The 19,847-nt window shown below is 35.3% G+C and overlaps 1 protein-coding gene across 4 annotated transcripts in view; it reads left to right on the top strand.

The window, feature by feature from the left end:
* Nucleotides 1-19,847, top strand: part of DPH6 (diphthamine biosynthesis 6) — a 443,945-nt gene that overhangs the window by 12,661 nt on the left and 411,437 nt on the right. For all 4 annotated transcript variants that reach the window (XM_043990141.1, XM_043990143.1, XM_043990144.1 and 1 more), the window contains exon 3: nt 2,983-3,176. In XM_043990141.1, the coding sequence (XP_043846076.1) occupies nt 2,983-3,176 (194 nt within the window). The remainder of the gene's footprint in view (nt 1-2,982; nt 3,177-19,847) is intronic.

Below are 19,847 nucleotides of genomic sequence, written 5' to 3'. Positions count from 1 at the left end.
GTCTGAATACAGACTGAACTAACTCTTTCCCTCTCTCCCCCTCCCCTTTCCTCCCTCCCTCCCTTCCTTCATGCACAAGATGCCTAATATATTTTACATGATTACATATTTATTATAATCTATATTATATTGCTTACCATCTCAGGAAGGGGGAAGGAGTGATAGAATTTGAAACTCAAAAAAGAATGTTAAAAATTGTTTTTACATGTAATTGTGAGAAAATATTTTTTAAAAAAAGAAAGTGATATCTTGCCCTTGTATTTTTGTTTGTTGTTGGTTTTTTTTGTTTGTTTGTTTTGGTTTGTTTTTTTTTGCGGGGCAATGGGGGTTAAGTGACCTGCCCAGGGTCACACAGCTAGTAAGTGTCAAGTGTCTGAGGCCATATTTGAACCCGGTTACTCCTGAATCCAAGGCCGGTGCTTTACCCAGTGCGCCACCTAGCTGCCCCACCCTTGTATTTTTAAAAATTGCTTCTTCTGCCCGTATATTCAATCTTATTTTTTGCTTACTTGTTTCTGTATTCTCCCTACATGACTGGCAAGGTCTTTTCCTTAAAGAACTATGTTGATTTTCATCTTTATATCCCTACTGCCTCTCTCAGTGATTGCATATAGTAAGCATTAAATAAATGTTCATTGAATTTGTTTGTTTAACTAGTAGTGGTCTTTACTCATGGTGTGATAAGTCATCATATATACCTGTGTACTTTCAAGCTATGGTGTTTTTTAAAAATATTTATTTATTTATTTTTTGCGGGGCAATGGGGGTTAAGTGACTTGCCTAGGGTCACACAGCCAATAAGTGTCAAGTGTCTGAGGCCGGATTTGAACTCAGGAACTCCTGAATCCAGGGCCGGTGCTTTATCCACTGCGCCACCTAGCCGCCCCCTCAAGCTGTGTTTTTAAAAAAATAATAATTATTTTTATTTAAAGTTTTGAGTTCCAAATTCCATCCCTCTTTCCCTTCCTCCCTGTTCCCTCCCTAAGGCAGTAAGCAGATAAGTTATATGTATGCAATTATGTAAAACATTACTATATTACCATTTTGCCATAATATACCATATTAGTCATTTTATATAAGAAAACTTGAATAAGAGGAAAAAAATGAAAGAAAGTAAAAAATGGCATGTTTTAATCTGTGTTCAATGAGCATCAGTTCTTTCTTTGGAGGTGGATAGTGTGCTTCATCATTAATCCTTTGGGATTGCCTTAGATCGTTGTATTGCTGAGGATAGTTATCATTCACAGTTCCTCATCAAACAATATTGCTGTCTCTATGCACAATGTTCTCTTGGTTCTGCTGACTTCACTATACATCAGTTTATACAAGTTTTTTCAGACCTTTCTGAAATTATCCTGCTTGTCATTTCTTATAGCACAACAATATTCCATTATCATCATATACCACAGCTTGTTTAGCCATTCCCCAATTCATGGGCATTCCTTTGATTTCTAATTCTTAGCCACCACAAAAAGACCTTCTATGAATATTTTTATACAAGTAGGTATTTTACTCTTTTTTGGTATGCCTTTGGGATATAAACCGAGTAGAGGTATTGCTGGATCAAAAGGAATGCACAGTACTGTAGCCCTTTGGGTATTATTCTAAATTGTAAAGATATGTTAATAATAAAGCCATGTACACATTTTTATTGGAATACATATTAGTAATCTCAAAAATTAACCTATCAGATATTTTATGTCGCTTATGAGATACTTGAGTAATGGTAAGAGCAGTGGCTGGAGAATCACAAGGCATAGCTTTTTCATTTACTAGCTATGTGACCTCAGTTAAGTTAATTGATATCTTATGGCAGGGCCCATACCTCTCAGTCTTTTTTTCCTCGTGTAAAATGGGTAGGTGGGTAGTGGGAATTGGACTGCAGTGATCCCAAGGATTCCATCTAATTCAGGTTCTGTGATGCCATGTATTTTGAAGAAGCCCCTCAATTATCCAAAGTCTATTAAAACAGTATCAATTTGAATTGGAAAAAAGAAACTAAACTGAGAAAATAATTTAAGGGAATATAAACTCACTCTTTTGAGACTCACACACATGTATATTATATATATATATATATATATATATATACTCATTGCCTGTTAGAGCAATGAGTTATGTTTAATATTGTGTTGTATGTATGTGTATATGAATACACGCATCCTTTGAGTAGGAAAGGCGGTTGGAACATGGGTGAATTGAAAATCATTCTCAACATTCCATGATGCAGATTGAGGTTGTGGGGGAAGTACTCAGGAGGTAGTGCCAAAATATTGTTAACTTAATTGGCAACTATTCAGCATGTCCTATGTGTCAGACAGGGTGTGAAGTGCTGGGGGTACAAGTACAAAGAATGTGAAATGATCCTTACTTACACAGAACTTCCATTCTAATGTAATTCTGATAACAAAGAATTATCAATTTAACCCTTTGGACTCTGTACTGAAGTTCTCAGGCAGCTCCCAGCATTGTCTAGCACTTAAAATTTCCCCATGGACACAGATAAAAAGAACACAAACACACAGTAGAGTATACCCAGAAAATCCAGATCTCTGCAATTGTATTGCTGCACTGGCAAAAGGTCTCATATAGTTTTTTCTTCCCCCCACCCTGTGAATAACTACCCTGCAAATAGCAGTATAATGGGGCCAAGCCTAAAATAACAGCCCAGAGGTTCTGCCTGTATCTACTGCCTGCAGGCAACCTCAGAGCAAGGCTGATGTAGTCCTCAGGGATATTGCATGAAGATGTTGCTTGCTGGTCCCGCAGTTTAGCTGCTTTGCATTACTTCATGTAGTAATAGCCACTGTAGATTGTTATGTAAGATTTAATTTCATAATGTAAAGATACATACAGCATTCTTTTTCACTTTCATATTCTATCACAATTAATACTGGAATATTTTGGTACCCTAGTAGAGTCTTCAAATCCAAGTTCATTTTGATTTTTTTTAATTGAACATTTATATTTTCTTTTCTACAGTGGGATCAGATGAACTGGATAGTTATATGTATCAGACAGTGGGACATCAGGCCATTGAACTGTTTGCTGAAGCAATGGCTCTCCCACTATACCGTCAAACCATCAAAGGGACCAGTGTGGAGACTGGACGAATGTATACCAGGTGTGAAGGTGATGAGGTTGAAGATCTCTATGAACTTTTGAAATATATTAAGGTATGGTTTCAAGCCAGTTATACCACACTCTATCAATGGATGGACAGTAAATTCTTGAGGGTAAAGTCATATGTAATTTAAGATATACTGAAAAGCAAAAAATATTTTGCAGGGAATTTTATTTGCTTGTGAATAAGGATAACCATGAATGCCTTTTTTATTGTTTGTAGTATAAAAACATACTCCATGACTTTTGTCATACAGACCTCAAATTTAAATGGATTTTGTATGTAAGACTGTAAAGCCATGGTGTAAATTATTTGTTGATTATATACAAGATTCGGGATGGCTATTATTTTCTCATTTTTCACTCTTATTCATAAGAATTTAAGAGTAAGCATCAGCCTTCACCAATGAGAAATGACCTTTCTTTCCTGGGACCTTGCCTTAGTACTTTGTACTTCTCTTATTTACTTATCTTGTTATATTTTGTATTATAATTACTTGTGCTTAGTAAATTCTTAATAAATATTTGTAGAATTGCCATTACCCGCCCCCCCCCCCTAAATTGTAAGCTCCATAAAGGTAGTGACTGTCTTAGTTGCGTTTCATCTTTCCAGTGTATTGTAGGTGCTTAATAAATGTCTGTTGAATTGAATGTATTGTGGTTGTTTATCAAGCTTAGTGAACATTCATTAACTGTATGCACAGGTGTCAGGGTAAGTAACCCTTCATTGTCATTGACATTTGCTATCATTGACTTCAGTTGATTTTTTTTCTTATTTATCCTTAACATTTTTTTATTCAGCAAAAACTGCAATAAACATTTATTAAGCATTTGCTGAATAAAGAACAATGAGAAAATATTGAGAAGATACTAATTCATGAATTAATAGGGAGATAAGATAACAAAGATAGCAGTGCTATATGATAATTCTCTTAAGTTTATTAGGTTAAGAAAGCCAGAGCTTTGTGAAGTCTCCAGGAGGAGGTCTTGACTTTCAGTCTTCTTTTACATAAGCATTGCCCCAGCACTCCCAGGAAATCTAGTCTAATGCTAATGATACTTAAGGCCTAGCCCGTGACTTTATAGAAAGTACCTAGCATATAGTAAGTATTTGATAATGCTTTTTTCAGCTAAGTTGACTTGATGGCAGGCTGTTGATATAAGATCAGAGATTTCACACTGGAAGTTAAGAGTTATTTAGTCTAGTTTTTATCATTTTACATATGAGAAAACTGAGTCCAAGAGATTTTAAGTTCACTTGCTTGAGGTCCACTTTTTCTGCTCTTTAGGGACATTACACGGGATTTTCTTACTCTGCAGAAACCTGTCACCTAGAAGCTATGGCCAATGACTCATTGTCATGAGAATTTTACAGGCCTACTCTGAGGAATTAATGAAGCTTTATATATTCATTTTTATGTTACTGAATCAAAGCATAGTATTCACTGAGGATTTGGTTCAAATAATAAATGAAAGAATCCATATCTTTTAAAATTTATAGTTAGAATTTTCTTTTTTAAGGTATTAATATCTATATTTTTATTTACTTATTCCTCTGAGAAAAAGTAACAACTTTTACCATGATAATCATTCTCAGAAAGCATTGCATTAGCCTTCTAATTAAGACACTTGGCTTCTAGCCCCTTCCTTCTCCAAACCATCCTCCACATAGCTGCCAAAATAATCTTTTGAAATCATAAATTCAGCAGGTGTCTCTCCTCCATTCAAGAAACTTCATTGGGGCCCTAATTCTTAGAAAAAGTCAAGTCCTTTAGCTTGGCACCAAAGTCTCTTCTCAGTCTGGTTCCAGTCCTTCCCAGGTTTACTGCAAATTATTTCTCTTCATTTATTCTACACTCCAGCCAAACTGGCCTGCTCAGTGTTCCTCAAATTCAGCACTCCATCTCCTTCCTTCCTCCCATTGAGCAGGCTATCCCTTATACCTAAAATGTATTTCTTTCTTACCTCTCATTCTTAAAATCTCCAGCTTCCTTAATTCAGTTTATGTACAAGGGAAATTTTTTTTTTTATTCCCTTAGTACTTTCTCTTTCCCAAAATTACTTTGTATATATTGGTTTAAGGAAGTAGTGTGGTATAGTGGATTGATGACTGGTTTTGGAATCAGGCCTGGATTCGAGTCCTACCTTTGTCCAATACTAGAAAGCTTTTGGTGACCATGGCACATTACTTAACGTCTCAGCACCACAGACAGCTCCATAAGCTATGTTACAGACACATTGCTGATTTGCATTAGTGGAGGGAATTTCCATTACTGAACACTCACTTCAGAAGAAGAAGAAGATAATAACAGGGTCAAAGCTCCAACATCCAAAGCTTCCAAGAAAAATATGAACTGGTCTCAGGCCATGGAAGCTCTCAAAAGGGACTTTGAAGAGAAAGTAGGAGAAATAGAAAGAAGATATAGAGAAAAGGAGGAAAGAATGGAAAGGGAAATGAGAGCAATGCAGGAGAGTCATGAGAAAAAAGTCAACAGTTTGAAAAGCCAAATGGAAAAGGAGATTAAAAAACTGTCTGATGAAAATAACTGCCTAAGAATTAAAACAGCTGACCTAGAAAATAAGAAATTTATGCTCTACTCCCAGCCCTTACACACACACACACACACACACACACACACACACACACACACACACCCCTATTTACCTGTCTCTCCCTAGTAGAATGTGAATTCCTTTTTATCAACAACTATTTTTTTTTTTTTTGGTCTTTGTACCCTCCCTTGCCTAGAAAAGCATGCTTTTCACATAGGCATTTAATAAATATTTGTTAGTTCCTAATTGTATAGGTATAATGCAGGCTGGTCCCTACCTTATTGGAATTTACTAGTCTGTATTCTGAACTTCAGAATCTTAGTAGCCTAAATATTTGTATTAGAAACCAAGAGCAAAGGAATAAGAGAATGCAACATATAATGGTCTTTTTGCTATTAAAAAAGCTTGTGATCTAGTGGATAGTGTATTTTACTTGGAGTCAGAAGACTCGGCTTAAAATACTGCCTCAGAAATTTAACTAACTCTTTGATTGCGGGGATGTCACCCTGACAGTGCCTCTATTCCCTCATTTGTAAAATGAGAATAATTATAATTGTACTACCCTGTAAGACTGTTGTGAGAAAAGTCATTTGCAAATTGTAGAGTACTTTGTAAATGGATTGTTATTATTATTATTATTTTCATATTTTTAGTGAGGTTCAGATAGGTCCTGTTACAAGTCTCTATCCAGTTATTATTCTTTTATGCTTAGTATTTCACAGGTGACCAAAATAGTTGAATAAAGGTTTTATTGTTCAGTTGTGTCTGACTCTTTATGACCCTGTGAACCATACTGTCCAAAGGATTTTCTTGGCCAAGATACTGGAATGGTTTGCCATTTCCTTCTCCAAAGTATTAAGGCAAACAGAGGTTTTGTGACTTCCCCAAGGTCATAACAGCTAGTAAGTATCAGAGGATGGATTTAAACAGGTCTTCTTGACTTCAAACCTAGTACTTTATCCACTAAACCACCTAGCTGCTCCTTGAATAAAAGTGCTAGGAAGTAAACTCATCCTCTCTAGGTCCATTAAAGGCATCTTCAGTTCAACTCCAGTAACAGATAGGGCAGTAGGGATAACATCCCTCATCCTGTTTCCATATAATTTTGATCTTATTTAAGGTTCTACATTTTGAAAGCTTTTGGAGATTATAAAGGTTTGGTGTGGCCACATCTGTTAAAAACATTTTTCTAAAGCTTTTATGAATCCATGTTATATCTGAATGATTATGAGCAATAGTTCAGTCTATGGTCATATTGCAATTCCAGTACAGTTTCTAGATTGATTTCTGCAGGGTATTTTGAGGTCTTTATCTGTAATATGGGGATTTGTTGTCTCTCAGTCCTTGAAAGAGAGTGAATAGCTGATCCACAATTCTAGCTAGTGGGTCATATCTTGCTAGGTATTCAGTTGGTACTAAATTTTTAAATTGGAATTTAAATAAATAAAATTAAATGTTGCATATTTTCTATAGTTTCCTTGTATATTCTACATTGATCACTGTCTGCACTCATTCAAGATAACTTCAGTAATTTCTTTTCTTCTCTGTTTTCCCAAACAAATCCACGTGTCTCAGCTATTTGATGCTTCTTTGTTGAAATGATATTGGCTTAGTTCACATGGACATTTCCCATCAGTGGACTTTTGATTTCATTTTTGGAGCTTAGCACTTTCATAGGCTCTTCCTGGAGGTTAACCATGCTTGGTCACATTAGAAAAAGTCCAGTCTTGTATATTTTTTGTTAGCCTTGCCTATTGTCCAGTGTTCCAAAAGCATTTCTATGTTTTGGGTTTTTTTTTACCTGATCATTGTGTTCTAAAAATATTCATCAATCCTCATCCTCTTTTTTGGTGAATAGTATCTTTCTGTAGCTGCCTTTGGTTAATGGGCCTTTTATTTAGTTTGAGTTATTGTGTTTTTGTTAGGATACTTTCCAAATCTATTATGGTCTATTTTATAGATTTGAAAATGTACATTTAGGGATTTATTGGTTTAAATGTGTTTTTCCCTTTCAGCTTTGATTTCAGGATGGCAGTAATTCTTATTTTGCTTCTTGCTATTTTTATGATCAGTGTGTATTTATTTTTATTATTATCATTATTGTTATTATTATTATTACTAGGTTGTACCCAAGATTGTTCCTTTTCTGTAAAATGAGGGCAATAGATGACTCCCAAGGTCCCTTCCAGATTTAATTCTTTGCTCCCATTATCTTCTTTTTTAAAAAATTTTTTCCCCCATTATCTTCTAATAAGAGGATTCTACTACTCCTGAGGCAGCCCATTACACTGTTGGATAGCTCTAAATGTTAGAAAGACTGTCCCTACATGAAGCCAGATCTTCCTTTATGCAGCTTCCTGCCCTTTATGGCCATCTTGGGCTAATAGAAATAAATCTAATGATACCTTTTTCATGTGGCAGCCCTTTGAATGCTCAAAGGCAGCTATTGGGGCCCTCTTGCATCTTCTCTGGTAAACATCCCCAGTAACTTCAAGTGATACTCATTTAACATGATTTAGGAGAGGGATGAATAGCGGTATGATCATATGATTTAGAGGTGAGCTAAACCTTAAAGATCATCTAGCTTCAGTTCCTTCATTTTTTCAAATGAGGAAACTGAGACCTAGAGAGTAGCAGACTTTCCCAAGGTCTCACATCTATTAAGCAGAAGAGCTAAGATTCAAATCTAGTTTCTTTGATTACAAATAAAATGTCCCTTCCATTACACTCTTTGTTCTTTATCACATTACCTTTAAACTCAGAGTTTTCAGAATGTCCTTTTCAAAAGACTGTGAAAGCAGATATAAAGTTTTTAATATAGTATTTTGATGGGTCTCAAATTAGATATAATATCATTGATTACATTGCTTAAAAGTTTTACACTTGATCATTTTGGAGAAAAAAGTTGCAGCAAGTTGACAGTTTGAGCTTTGTGATAATAACAGCCTTCCAAGTCTAAAAAAGATAATACATTACTGATCAATTTAATTAAAAATGGACAGATTCGTGGTAATTAAGGTGAAATTTCACTTTCGATACATGCTGTCTGATGAAATGGATGCTTTGCCATTATCTTTATAGTAACAGTCAGTTATGACATAAATTAATGCTAATGTTAAATCTTGACAACTTCTGCTTTGGAAGTTCATACATGATAATTATAACTATAAGTTGAAAGAGATGTTATCAAGTTGTCCAGGACTAAATAGCTGCTTCTTTTCCTGTGTAGAAATATTAATTTTACTATAGGATATTTTAGAGACATAAATATCTGAAATATATTGCTTTTATGGGAGACACTGTGTAATCAGGCTTTTACAGTTAAACCCATTTATGAAACTGGTGCAAAAATTGTCATTGAGGTCTTACATATTTAAATGAATAATTGAGTAATTATAGAAAAAAGAGTCTAGAAAAGCTATAATTCTTCTTAATCTATTTGTTCTAAGAAGAAGATTGAATTGCAGTTTTTAATCATTTAAATATTAAAACATTTAGATTAATTTTCATTTTACACATTTACTTGTAACATTGCAGTTTGTAACTTTAACATATATTTTAAAATATCTCTTGTTGCTGTTACTTTCTTTAAAATTTAGCACTAAGAGTTTTGTAGGAAATATATATACTAAAAATTTTTAATTCTTTGAAAAGAAGCTGAAGAAGCCCAGGGATCACTTGCAGCATTTCAAAATTTGTCAATTATGTGGTTGTCCGAAATGAATGCCAAAGATTATGGTGCTATAATTCTCATGGAATGCAGAAAGACCAAGAAAACTGGAAGTCTTTAAGATGGTTATTCAAAAAATAACCAATTTCCAAGTAACTGTTCCCCCTAAGAGCTCATTAGTAATAAAATATCACAATTAAATTATCACGTGGATTAATTTTGTTTATAGGTGACTTATTGGTGCATGAAAATTATCTGTCTAATTCTTTGCTTTTAAAAAAGTAATACTAAGTATTCATTTGTAAATTAGGTGTGTTTAGAAGGCTTTCTATTAGTTCGAATTTCTTTTCTTGAAGAAAAGACTCCTAGTTAATAAGAGGTAGTGGATTGTACTTTGCCTCTACTGAGATAGCCTTGTGTAAGCAACTTACCAACTTCTTTTCTTTGAACCATAATTTCACTGCAGCCAGTCTGTCATCACCTTTTTGTCCCTCATTGAGAGAATAGCATAAGTAAGAAGCATGTATATTGTTGTTCCCTCCCTACTTCTAGGGCTAAATTACTGAAGAAATTTCATTATGTTGCTCGTCAGACCAATGAAATCCTAATGATTTGGTTTTTGAATTACATTTTTATTAATATCTTTTTGTTATCACCTATATTTCCCAGTACCCTTTTCTTCTTCTCACAGAGAAAGCCATATAATAAACTTTTTTTTTTTTTTGGTGAGGCAATTGGGGTTAAGTGACTTGCCCAGGGTTACACAGCTAGTAACTGTCAAATGTCTGAGGCTGGATTTGAACTCAGGATCTCCTGAATCCAGGGCCAGTGCTTTATCCACTGCACCCCCTAGCTGCCTCCCATATAATAAACTTTTAAAAAAGACCAAAAAAAAAAAAAAGGTTTAGCAACATATCAACCAAATTCAACATTATTTTCAGTGTTCCACACCCCTAGTCCCTTACCTTTACAAAGAAGGGAAGGAGGTGTAGTGTCATATCTTCTTTGAGCCAAGCTTGGTCATTAAAATTACATAGTATTCAGTTTCAAATTTTATTGTTTTATTTTTATTTTTCCCATTTATATTGTGAAGTCATTGTGCATATTGTCTTCTTGGTTCTGCTTATGCCCCTTTGCATCAATTCATATGTCTTCTCATACTTCTTCCTATTCTTCATTTCTTGTAAACCAATAATAATTCCATTATATTAATGTACAATAATTTTGTTTAGCCATTCTCCAATTAAGAGGTACCCTCTTCTGTTTCCCTTCCTTTACTACTACAAAAAGTGCTGCTATAAATATTTTGGGGCAGCTAGGTGGCGCAGTAGATAGAGCACTGGCCCTGGAGTCAGGAGTACCTGAGTTTAAATCCAGCCTCAGACACTTAACACTTACTAGCTGTGTGACCCTGGGCAAGTCACTTAACCCCAATTGCCTCACTAAAAAAAAAAAAAAAACCTGGGGTTCATTGTTTTGAAATAGTCCAATCTAGGGGCTAGTCAACCAGCTCTTTTTTTTGGGGGGGTGAGGCAATTGGGGTTAAGCGATTTGTCCAGGGTCACACAGCTAGTTTTAAGTGTCTGAGGTCGGATTTGAACTTAGGTCCTCCTAAATTCAGGGCCGGTGCTCTATCCACTGCGCCACCTAGCTGCCCCTACCAGCTCTTTTATTGAATGTAAGATTTAGGCGTTATCCATTTGTCTCCCTCTAAGAGAACCAAAACAAAACATTAACTAACACTAACCTCAAATTTATTTTAAACACAATAATTATAGAATGTTAATCAGTTAATCACAGTGACCCTTTGTTAAGTGGCAAAATAAAACTTGTTGTTAGTGGATATTTTCTAGTAATTTTCCAAGGATATATTTTTATAAATTTCAAGTGCTGAGCTGAGAAGTTTGGTCCATACCTACCCATTGGTCAGGGACCCATACTTCCTGGATCTTCTCTCAGATCTCATAGCCCAGCATCATGATTAGCTTTTTGAAAAACTATTTTTTAAAAAAAATTACATAGTTATTTAAATTAAAGTATATCTTGGTGTGTATATATTAAGAGGAACACTGGAATGGGAGTTAGGAGACCTAGCTTTTATTATTGGTTTTGCCACTAACTAGCAGTGTAACCTTGGACTGAATATTTAGCCTAGATAAGTCAATTCCTTCCTTTGTAAATTGACTACGGTAAACTAAATAGTCTTTTTGTAATATACATTCCAGTTATCACAATTTATGCTTCCATTAGCTATCCTTTTAAATATCTAAGCAAATGGAGTTTGAGCTCTCTTGAAGTATTGTTTATATCTGTCATCTGGCCCAATCTCTTCTTCCTTACCCATGTTTTCCTAGACATGGAATTGGGAAAGCCTGTCATCACCTCAAGAGTATTAAGGGGCCAGTAATCTAGTAAGTGATTGAGCTATGCTCCTTGATTCTACTTCTTTCTGTTGTTCCCTGTTATAGTCATTTTTCTGTTTATAAGCTCCTTTCAAAAAAAGGGTGGAAAAAGAAGGGAAAAATAGATGTCATCAAAAGAATTAGAAAGAGAAAAGATAGATATTAGGTTTAAACTATGACTAAAATTATATTTCTTTTGATCTGTGGGTTTCAGTTATCTTTCCTATTAGCATGGATATTACAGAATTTATTATATTCTCTTTTATTATAAATTTATCTAATGCAAGAGAAAAAATATCATGTTAAAAAACATTGTTAAATTAATTGTGCATGTTCTCCCTCCTAGGCAAGAGCTTAAATGGGCATAGGCATCACAGTGACACATTTCAGGATAGGGTGTCCTATCAAATTTGGCAGTGGTTAAATGAGCTATGATTGACTTTTCAGTTGCAGCCTTATATCATAAACATGATGACTGGTCAAGCTTCCAAATTATTTTCAGTGTTTGCATTGTAAAAGCTTGTTTTGGGGATGAGGAAAGGAGGGATTTAATTCTATAACTCTGTTTTTCTTTCATAACTTGGAAAAATGCCTTTGGGGACCTGATTTAGGGATAGGCAAACATGAAGGGTTCCTCGTGGAAAGAAGTCACAGGACAGTTCCAAGATTTGGCAGTGGGTCTCAGACTTGGCACTAGGTACTAGGCACTGAGCCCTATACAGATTGCTTCTGGCTCTCCCAAACTGCACAGCTTGTCTTCAGCCTTGGCGGTTCCCAAGATATTGGACATTAAACCTGGTCCCTTGGCACAAGAAATGCTTTTTTGGTATTGATCCTGGACTCAGAACAGGAAGAGTTGGACAGCAGACCAATGCAATTTTCAATCCCAGGTGCAGCTTCATTGAGGTTGTGTCAGTTCTGGGTGTTTTAGATGCTAGAATGAAATATGTATGATGAAACAGATGATGTAAGATCTGCCTGAAAATAAACTGCTGCCGGATCATATAAACCAATTATGATAATTCTTAGATGCATTCAGTACAATTATCCATAGGTATCTGTGTCTCTAAGTCTTTAGAGCCTGAACTCCCTCATTTTGTCAAAACCATGTCTCCCCAATTTATGTGCTCTCTCCATGGTGTGAACCTATTTGTACCCATGCATGGAGCCAGTCTATTGTACTACTTTATTTCTGACCTATCACATCTCTATTAATTTTCCAACTGATCTCAGAAATAGATCCTTGGAGAGCCTTCCTTTTGTGCATGTCTTGATATTCTGGCCTTTACTCACTAGTCTCAATTGGCAAACTCTTGCCTGACCATGATGATTTCATTTCTTCAGTCTGTTGTCTGCATTTTATGAATTATTTTCCTCCATGTTTTCTTCCTATGGCATCTGTGTACCCCTTTGAATTTCTTCTTACTAGCATAACAATATGTTACAATTGTTTCCCCTAGAAATCACTCTTTCCTAAAAGTCCAGCTTCCTGAATTGTGGTTTGTGAGATTCCCAGATCTATCAGTCTACCCATAATTTTATTTCTCCTATTTCTTGGCCTGGGTCTCTGACTGTCTTTTCTGGATGTGCTCTTAGAATTGAATAATGATTATCAGTAAAACCAACATGTATGAGTTTATTTCCTATACTTCATTTATTAATATGATGCTTGACCCTGGACTTTGTATCAGTTTTCACTTCATTTCAATTGGAAGAAAAACTATTAAAAAATACATAGAACTTAAAACATGAAAAACCATATATGAAGATTTGTCATCATGAAACATTGGTTGGTGAGGGTGAGGAGTTTGAGTACAGTGGCCAAAGCCACCTTTTCCCATCTCTAATCCTGAGTATAGGGCACTATAAACTCTTTTTATTTAAACAGAACTTACTGTGTAAGGGAGAGTTTCTCTCCTAGTCTGAACACTCTGCATTATATCCTCTTACTTACTGAAAACCACCTGAGTTTACATGGGCCTGGTCTTTTTTCATGCCTTTGAAAACATAGAATTTTTTTCTCCTGTGTGTGCTTGTGTGAGTGTGTGTGTGTGTGTGTGTGTGTGAAAGAAAGAGAGAGAGAAAAGATGTTCTAACAAGGGAGTGCATTTTCTGACATAATGCTTGCCTGAGACTGTTGAAAAGAAAGTTCAATAAATCAAAATGTCTTAGTTGGTCATTTCTTCAGAATAGAATTCCACTTTTCTTGTCGTATGAATAATTTTCTTATCAATACCTTAAAATATTTAGAATGAGAAATTGTTTTCTACTGTTTGTAGTCTAGATAAACAAATACAGGGTTAGGTGCTAAGTATAACCTCTAGGTCCCTTCCAAACTTATGATTATATGATTAGTGGTATTTAGCGTAGCTCCGTGGTGCAGTGGATAAAGTGCTGGGCAGAAGACACATCTTGAGAGCTCCAATCTGGGCTCAGACACTTAATAGCTTTGTGACCCTGGGCAAGTCACTTAACCCTCTTTATCTCAGTTCCTATTCTGTAAAATGAGCTGGCGAAGGAAATGGCAAACTGCTCTAGTCAGTGTCTTTGCCAAGAAAACCCCAAATGGGGTCATGAAGAGTAGGACATGACTGAAAAATGACTGAACACATTTGTCTTATTTATAGCTTGTTTGTATGTAGTTGTTTGTTGTCTCTTGCCTTAGATTGTGAGCTTCTTGAGGACAGAGGCTGTCTTTGCCTCTTTCTGTGTCCCTAGTGCTTAGCACAATGCTTGGAGCATAGTTGGCACCTAATAAATATTTATTGATTGAGTAATACCCAATTGTTTATTTTTAAATAATTCATTATTTTGCCATGTAAATATCTTTTCTTTAACTTGGTACATGAAATCAAGTCTCATTTAATTCAAGTTGACTTTAAAATGAACCTTGTTCTAAATGATCTACTATATAGTTTATTTCCATAGAATTGGACATCTGGCATTTCATTAATAAACATATATAATGTATACATTTACCTCCAGCGTTTCATCCTTAACTCATGGTCTGTGAGTGTAAGTAGAAATTGTCTTGAGTGCAAATGTGACCTGAGGTTGGTTCTTAGAAGGTAAGCAAAATGCATATCATGAATATGTTGGTAATAATAAATATGTTGAATTAAAATCCATGTCACAATTTCATTTTGGAAATTAATCATTTGCAAATTAAGCAAGTTAGGTGGTGGTGGGAATAGTCAGTTCTGAGATTCCTTTTAGAGCTTTTAATTTAATCCAAGTTCTTGGGCCAATAATTTAATTTCCCAGGATTTAGTTACTCTCATTGCAAAATAGGAGTAACACCTTTCCCTTTCTGAAGGGGGGGGAGGGGGAAAGGTGAGGCTAGTAACACCTTTCCCTTTTTTAAACACACAGAGGAATTTTGAGAACAAATGAAATAATTTATGAGAAATAATTTAAATTTTCCTAGAAAGGGTGTTTTTTCTTGGCATGACAATGTCATGCCACTCATCTACCTTTTTCTCCTTCCCCTTTCTCTACCTCATCTTCCAAAATAAAGCAGTAAAGTTAAATATGTCATTTTTTTAGTGCATATGAAGTTCCATTAGCATATTAATATTAAATGGTAGCTGCAAGTGGGCACTGAAATGAGTGTAATCCCTCTTGGCTTTATTAGTAAGTTAATACAGAGAAGAAAAGGAATGGTAATAGTTCAAAATGTGAAAGAGCTTTAATGGAGGCAAATTTATATTATATATTGGGCTGGATTTATCTTTTTGCTTTTGTTGCCTGTGATTTTTTTGCCCTCCAGAGCCTTTCATTTAGCCCTTTTCAGTCATTTAATTAAACCTTTCAGATATCTCACGGAATTAACAATTTAGTCCCTTTTTCCATGTAGGTAAACTGAGGTGCAGAGACATTTCAAAATAAAATGACAGCCTGAGTTCAAAGACTAATAAAGATCTAATTAATAAATTTCCAGTTTCAATTGAGGATACTTGGTGCAAAAAATTTTTGTATGATTTAATTGCAGTGATTCTTTATCTTGAAGCTAGTCTATGTGATATGTTTGTATAAACTGTGTTGTGGAGGGCCTTAAGCAAGGACTTCTTTAAGTAGGCAGATAGTGGATTTTTGAGTAGCTGGATGATTAAAATTTGTAAAGAGTAAGGGAGAAAAATATTAAGTAACGTTAAGAAAATAGTCCAATATGGTAATGTTTTACATAACTGCACCTATATTTGATGGTTTATTGCCTCAAGGAGGGGGAGGGGAGGGAATAAAGGAGAGAGAATTTAGAACTCAAAACTTTAAATAAAAATGTTTATTATTAAAAAAGAGTTTGATATAGAAATACACTGAACATAGTGTGGAGATAGATACAGACAAGAGGAAGGGAGAGGGAATTTAAGAGGTATAGTAATGGATTTGTCTTAAGCAATACAAACCTCAGTGGCACAGGTGAAGTGTAAAGGGGGATTAAAAAGAAAGAGTAAGAACCTGTGATTGGGATCTGGGCCTGGAATAGTGTACAGTGCAATGTCTCTCTACCCCTCCTCACTCCATTAGAATGTGAGCTCTCTGAGGTCAGGAGCAAATGTTGTTTGCCTTTCTTTGTATCTCCTATGTTCTCTGTTTCTTTGTATCTTTCTGTCTTCTATGTGGCATAAAGTAAACACTTAATAAATGCTTCTTGACAGAAAAAAAAAAGGAAAATAGTCCCTTTTGATGTCAATGTGATTTAAATGGAGTGCCTTTTATTCAAAAGTACAAGCCAACAACCTATTCATACTTTCCCTGTTGCAGAATTCTTTGCTACCTATCTTATTCTCTGTTTGATCTTTGTATGGGCATTATTTCTAAAGCCACTAAAAATGGATCTAGACTGTCTTCTGATCTAGACTGAAGATAAAATAGATTTTCACTCTCCTCTCAGTGGTTTGAATTGGACTGGAAGTAATTAATTTTAGAGCTAAGAAGGTCAGATCTTTAATTAGGCCACATTTACTTCCCATACTAAGAAAAACCTATCTTATCATTTCAGAAAAGGAGATCCTGTAGCCACCTTTCGTCATTCTCCCTTAGGTTACCTTCTAATGCTTAACTATGGCTATGAGGAATTTTTTCTTTATGCCTATATTATAGTTTATGTTAATTCTTATTCTTTTCATAGTGGATATTGGGTCTTCATCCTATCTTTAAGATTATTCCTTAATAAACTTTTGAAGCATGCCATTAAATTACACTTTGACTTGCTTTTTGACCTGGCTTTTTGAGTTTTATGAAATCGAGTTATTTTTATTGGTATCGTTTTACAACTCTGTTATTCATTCTAAACTCCTAAGTTCTGATTGTCCTTTTTTGTCATGTACCTTTGAACTGGATACAGTAAATGTCCTATCTCTTGGTCTTGCTTCAGTGATCACAACAGAAAATTTAGTACTTGACACTACTTTGTTACTTTTCAAGATTGTGCCACGAGAGAATCCTGCAAGTTGGGATTGATGGTAACTAGTGTCATCCTACTTGAAATAAGGAAACCACACTTTCTGTGGATCATAAGATATAGAACTGGAAGGGTTATCTTCTGCATAGACTAGAGTAGATATCCAGCAGGATTAGAAAAGACTCCCAAGAATTCTAAGGAAAAGCAAGAAGAGTCATAGGGAAGCAGCATCATGGAGGAAGGAACAGATCATCCATATTTTTTTTTCTTAGAGATATTAAGATTTTCAGGTCCCCTGCACCCTAGAACTGTTTCCCAGGGACAGAAAAATCATGCATAAAAGTGATGGTTTTGAGATGGGTGGGGATGTGAGGATTTAGAAATAAAATAGTTAGGAAATGTCTACCCATCCTGCTCTTTTCCATTTCCATCTTTCAGTCTTTCTTGCCTTGACTTCTTGTCATGATTTTCAATTCTACTAGTTTCAGTCGAATAAACATTAAGTAAGCATTTAGTATGTGCAAGTCAGTCTCTTCAAAGGACACAAAACTAAAAAACAAAAACAGTCCCTCATTGAAGGACTTTATAATCTTCTGGAGAATATAACATGTAACTAAAAGAGTTCATTTAAGATGATTTGTGTAAGGAGAGAGTGTTAATAACTCAGAAGAATGGGAAAGACTTCATAGAGGAATTGGTGACTTGAATCTTTATAAAGAAGCCAAGTACTCTAAGAGGTGGAGGTGAGGAAGGGGTGAATTCCCAAAATAGGGAGGACGACTTGTATGAAGTCCAAGAAATAGTTGGTGGAATGCTAAATTCTGAGAACAGTGAGTAGGTCAGTTTGCCTGGAATGTAATGTACATAAAGGGGAGTAATATAAAAGGAATTTAGAAAATTAGGATAGAGCCTTATTAAGAAAGGCTTTAAATACCAGAGTTAGTAATTTGTATCTTATTCTGGTAGCAAAAAAGAATCCTCTGGAGATTTTTGAGCAGGGGAATGCATCTCAGAGTTGGTCAGAACTGTACTTTAAAAAATAGAGTTGGTCAGAACTGTACTTTAAAAAATATTTTTGGGGGCAGATAGGTGGCGCAGTGGATAAAGCATTGGCCCTGGATTCAGGAGGACCTGAGTTCAATTTCAGCCTCTGACACTTAACACTTACTAGCTGTGTGACCCTGGGCAAGTCACTTAACCTTCATTGCCCTGCAGAATACACACACACACATGCACACACACGTTTCGGCAGTGGTGTGGAAAGATGGGTTGGAGGGGAAGAGGCTGGAAGCAATATTTCCTTTCTCTATACTGAAAGAGGATCTTAGGACCACAGATCTAGTGCTAGAAGGGATTTTAGAGTTCAACTCCCACATTTTATAGATGAGAAAACTGAGTCTCATGGAATTATCTTTTTCCCCAAGGTCACCTAGGTCATAAGTGACAGAGCCAGGAATTGAAGCAAGGTCCTCTGACTCCCTGTTCCCTGTCCAGCACTTTTTATGCTATCCCATGATGCCTTCACATGGAGAGATGTGGAGAGAAAAGATTTGCTTCAGTAATAGTTGTGCCTCTTAGGGTATTACTATTTTTTCTATCCCACAAAGAGAAAAATAAATAATAATAATAATACAAAAGCAAAGTATGACTTAGATTTATGTACCCTGTTATGGTTTTTCAAAAAACATATTCAAGGATAAATGATAGACTGAATTAACATACTTTCTGAAAGATGTGATAGAGAAGATCAATGGGCAGATACTCTGGGTGCTAAACGTGATATGGCATGGGCATGGTGGTGGGGTGCAGGGGGAAATGTGCAAGAAATCAAAGCATTTTGCATATATGTATTACCCAGAGCTCAGAGCTTTGAGAATAGTTACCTCAAATCTTTATAAGTTTTAAACTTGAACAACAAAAAGAGAAGAGGCACCATGTGTCATCTGAAATTACATTTTAGTCTAGTTAGACCTGTTTCCCAGGTTAAATCAGTATATTTGGCTATTTTGTCAGTTTCATGGTTCTTTGAAAAGAGGTCCCCGATTGTATTGATTTTGTTGGCAGTTTCCCTTTTTCCATACATATACTACCTTTCTCTAGAATGACATATTTAATTAAGTCCTCGATCCTAGATAATAGCATGAGGGACTTTTTCCTCATCCATAGTTACATTATCCTATTTCAGCCAATCAAAGTAGCTACTAGTAAAGTGATTTGTTTGTTTGTTTTGTTCCAAATAAGCATAGTTCCCTAACATTAAAGGAATCTTTTATAATAACATTGTTGATATTTCAGTGATATTATGGCAGGGTTGTATAACTAGTGGAAAGAGAGTAACAAAAATAGCTTCTTTGAAGTGAAATCTTGGACACCTATACATACCGATTCTTTGGGAAGGGTTCATTAAGGTGTCTTATAAACTTCTTGTATCATTTATTTCTTTATTCTTGGAATCTCCATATGATCACCATTTCCCCTTCCGAAATTATCTTTCAGTTGCATGCACATGAGAAACCATAATTATTTCTAACTGCAGTAGTCTTCTATTAGGAGTTCCTTGCTATGTTTTATGTTAAACAGGATGTGCAAACACATTCCCTAAAATTATACGAATGAGAGGCAGAAGTTCTGTAGCCCTGTATTTTCAGAATATGGCAGTGATAGTTCTGATGTGTTGTTTTTTCCATTTTATAGG

The sequence above is a fragment of the Dromiciops gliroides genome, chromosome 2 (genome assembly GCF_019393635.1).
Source record: "Dromiciops gliroides isolate mDroGli1 chromosome 2, mDroGli1.pri, whole genome shotgun sequence".
NCBI classification, from domain to species: domain Eukaryota; kingdom Metazoa; phylum Chordata; class Mammalia; order Microbiotheria; family Microbiotheriidae; genus Dromiciops; species Dromiciops gliroides.
Note: the sequence above shows the minus strand (reverse complement) of the source record. Positions and strands in the feature narration are given on the sequence as shown.